This window comes from Pinus tabuliformis, chromosome 8 (assembly GCF_031772625.1).
Source record: "Pinus tabuliformis cultivar Carrire ecotype Pingquan chromosome 8, CPIR1, whole genome shotgun sequence".
Taxonomy (NCBI): domain Eukaryota; kingdom Viridiplantae; phylum Streptophyta; class Pinopsida; order Pinales; family Pinaceae; genus Pinus; species Pinus tabuliformis.
The window spans coordinates 550129831-550133901 of NC_142294.1; the positions used below are offsets into that span (position 1 = coordinate 550129831).

General features: G+C 41.1%; 1 protein-coding gene across 1 annotated transcript; it reads right to left on the bottom strand.

Moving 5' to 3' along the window:
- Positions 1–1737: 1737 nt before the first annotated feature.
- LOC149236619 (uncharacterized) lies at positions 1738–2478 on the bottom strand. The gene has a single exon (XM_089368978.1). The coding sequence runs from the start codon at positions 2476–2478 to the stop codon at positions 1738–1740; it is 741 nt and encodes a 246-aa protein (XP_089225104.1).
- Positions 2479–4071: the final 1593 nt, after the last annotated feature.

Consider the following 4071-nt stretch of genomic DNA (forward strand, 5'->3'; position numbering starts at 1 on the left):
CCCATATCTTGGTTTCCGACTCAAAGTCAAAAACAACAAATTTGCAGATTGGTTATGGCTCATTGATAGATTCTACAGCAAAATCTCCAAATGGGAACTGAGACTTTTATCTCTTGCTGGCCGTTTTGTCCTTGTACAAGCGGTTCTTTCCCAATTAGCAGTATATTGGGGTCACCTCTTTGTCCTCCCTGCCAAAGTTCACAAAATCATTCAGTCTACTGCCGCTAATTTCCTTTGGGGAGGCCATTCCTATCAATCGAAAATACACCTTGCAAGAATGGATTTCATCACCATTCCCAAAAAGAATGGAGGCTGGGGTCTTATTAATATGCGGCGTTTTGGCAATGCGCTCATCGTCAAATCCATGCACAGGGCCTTCTTCGGGAACAGCCCATGGTCTGCTCTAATCAATCAGAAGTATCTAAAGGGTCGCAACTTAGAATTCTGGCTCAGAAGATCCACTCTTGGGATCTGCCATGGATCACCCATCTGGTGCTGCTTTCGCAAGAATCAACGGTTTCTCTTCAGTATTCTCAAATGGACTTTCTCTTCTGGTTCTTCCGTTTATATTGCACTCGACCCCACCCTACACAACCTTGAATCCCAAATCCCCCGGCCCTTCTCACCTTTTTTCACTCCAGGGGCATCTTCACCTGGTCCATGCTCATTGACTCATGGTCCTCTCTGTCGCCCATCTGGAAAACGGACCAACAGCTTCATATTCCCCCCCCCCTTCGCCCCCATTGGTCCTCCGCCACCCTACATTTCTCCCGCCTGAACATCCTTCAACTGGGTTCACATGACACCCTCATCTGCTCCACAGACTCCACCACCCACCCCATCACTGTTAGACGTCTTTACTCCGCCCTCACATCACTCACCCCGCCTCATCCCTCCCCCTTCCCTCACAAACTCTGGAAAGCCAATTGCCCACTCAAATCCACTCTTTTCGGCTGGCTTCTTTTTCACGACAGGAATCTTGTATGGGATGTTCTACAATTAAAAGGGTGGCAGGGACCAAGTCAATGCTGCTTTTGCCGTTCTCATTTGGAAACGAACATCCACATGTTCTTCCAATGCACTGTCACCTCTGCTATTTGGATCGAGCTGTCCTCCAGCTATGGTTTTCCTGTCCTCCATTTCCCCTCAGTTAAGGATGCCTTCTTCTGGTGGTCCTCTCAGCGACCCTTCTGGCACGCCATCTTCCTCCTCACGGTCTGGCATGTCTGGAAGTGGCGGTGCTGCTGTGTTTTTCGGGACTCCCATCCTCCTCCCGAGACCATCATCTCTTTGATTACTGGCTCCTTGCCACCAGACTAGATCTCAACTGATGATGGCACCTTTCAGCAGGCGGCCTCTTCTCAGGCGGCTCCTCATCTGCTAGCATATCTTCTCATTGGCAATATGTTTCAATGCATACAATATATCAGTGAATACTTGTAACTATGTTTTGAACAATCTATCCTCCTTTTTTGTTTTATCCATAGGATGACAGAGATCCGATGCGATGCGTCTTATGTGATCGATGGCATCTAATCGATCCATGTAATCATGTAATTATCAAATAGTTTATATGATCTCAATATAACATATATAGATTTTTTCCTCTGAAAAAAAACTAATTACAGGAGTATAACTGTGACAGTGCATTTGCAGTGTACACAAGAAAAAATATTATCAAATCAAATTAGAACCAAAAGTAAATAAATTAGGCACATTCTGCCTAATTTATACAAATCAGGGGAAGCTCCAGAGGCTGCAGAAATCCTGAGAATGATCGGGACCATAACTCTCATCCACCCAGTTGGACAATGGAGTCAGATCAGACGATAGCCATGCACAGCAGATCATCTCATCATCATACCCATAATTATCAACACTGCTGGGAGACTCTAACAGCTGCTCTAACCATGAATTCTCCTCCCTTACTGCACCCACATTGTCATTGCTGTTACCAGTACTGGGCATTGTTTCAGTACCAACAGCTGTTTTTACATTGGAGGCTAAAGAATCTTGAAGGCTTTGAGCAGCACAGCCAACGCCATTGGAGCCTGCAAGATCAATAGTAGCACTAGGATCATAGCCATAAGCAGCAGCAGCTGCAACTTTTTGTATAGACCTCGGAGACATCAATGGTGGCTGGCAGCTCTGGGGAAGATGAATAGTGGTGGCAGATTCTGGGAAATTGAGGGTAGCAGAGGAGCCCTTCAGACAGAGGACAGCTGCATCATAAGCTCTGGCAGCGGCCTCTGCAGTGGAATATGAGCCCAACCAGATCCTCGTCTTCTGATGGGGTGCCCTTATCTCAGAAACCCATGATCCCCAACTCCTCATCCGAATGCCTCTGTACTGCCTCGGCTGCCCAGAGCCTCTGCTCCTCCTTTTACTAAAAACTTGGCATTCTCTGCGTTCTGAGTGCTGTTGCGATCCGACCAACACCTTCTGGTGGCACTCTGATTCTTTACTTCTGCAAACCATTGGGCTTCTCTAGAAAATAACTATGAATTCCCTTTAATATCAAAATGTATACTATAATCACATAAGGGTATTGAATGTGTTGAATTTTATGCCCACCTAAACAATAATAATACTAAAGCGAAAGTAATGCGATATGGGGCCAGTATGGTGGATAAGATCTGGCAAAGCTGAATTGGGTGTGTAGGGTTTTACGATTATGGAGTACGCATCTATATATATATAATGGCGAATATATTCCTGGGTCGGAGGCAGCTTCCTCTTTCACTAATATTAGTAAGTTGATGTTCAGCTGTTGGGAAGTGTATGTAGTGCGGGGATGTAAAAATACGGCTGAGCTGTGAGCTGTTAGCGTCTGTCAAACCGCGTCGTTCCTTTTGATGTTTACGCGGTGAAAATTATGAAAATTATGTGTTGCATTCTCACTTGAGAAAAATAATTCGACAGAATAATAAATGTGGTATAAGTTGGCATTCGGAAGGCGTTGTCTACTGACGGGTAAATTTATTTTGGGTTTTTTTATTATAAAAATAGATTCAGCACTATAAAAAATTCTTGGGTTTAAAATTTTGAAACTTGAAATTTGACAATTTTAATCTAGATTTTCCAAAATTTCTACTTAATTTTATCAAAATTTTATCAAAAATTCTAATATTTTCTAAACAAATTTGAAACCTCATTAAACTACAGTCATAAATTTGATTATGTATAATTTTTTATTATTTTACTGAAAAATATTATTTATATTATTTTATCAAATAATATAAGTTAAGTGAATTTTTTATTTCTCTATTATAATCAAAATCATGATTACCAATTTGTTCATTTGCACATGTAAAATGCTAATGACACTACTCAGCTCAACACATATAGATAGGAACATGTATAGAAAAACGAAAGGAAATAGAAATAGTCTTGAAGTTGGAACAATTCTTATTTTGTAATTTTACTAGCTTTTTGGGTTTTTTAGTATGAAAAAATGTTGGTATTAGAAGTGAATAATCAATATATTTGTTTACAAATAGTAGTTTCATCAAATGATATCATGTAGATATGAGTTTTAGCTAGAAGGTTTCATGCCATATCTACATAAAACCTCCATATTGCGTGAAAAAATTAAACAATTATAACAGTGTATATGTTCATCATCCATAACTAAAACAACATTTATGTTGCTCCAAATATAGTAAGGAAAATCAAAACTTTGAAAGATAAAAACGATTGCAAACATAGTAAGGGCAGCAAGATCAAGATAGTAGACCCCATCAGGGGAAGGGAAGGAACCCAACATCATGTGAACAACCCACTAACACGAGGGTTATATGTACACCATCTTGAGGAGCAGCGATTCCAAGCTTGGACATGGCGTCAGCCATAGAATTGTGTGCCCTACGAATGTGTTGAATGGAAATCCCTTGGAAAGTACTCATGAGATTCCCGATGTTCTTTAACCAGCGTTGTATGTGTGTTTGCTATATGAAGGATTTTCCCAACACATGGTTAATAATGGATTGTGAATCCCCATATATGTGAAGAGTAGGGATATTTAGGAAGTTTGTGAACCACAACATTCCCCAAAATGCCATCGCCTAGCTT

Bases quoted from the DNA above. Each gene is read 5' to 3' on its own strand.
- LOC149236619 (XM_089368978.1), bottom strand. From the start codon at position 2,478: ATGGTTTGCAGAAGTAAAGAATCAGAGTGCCACCAGAAGGTGTTGGTC.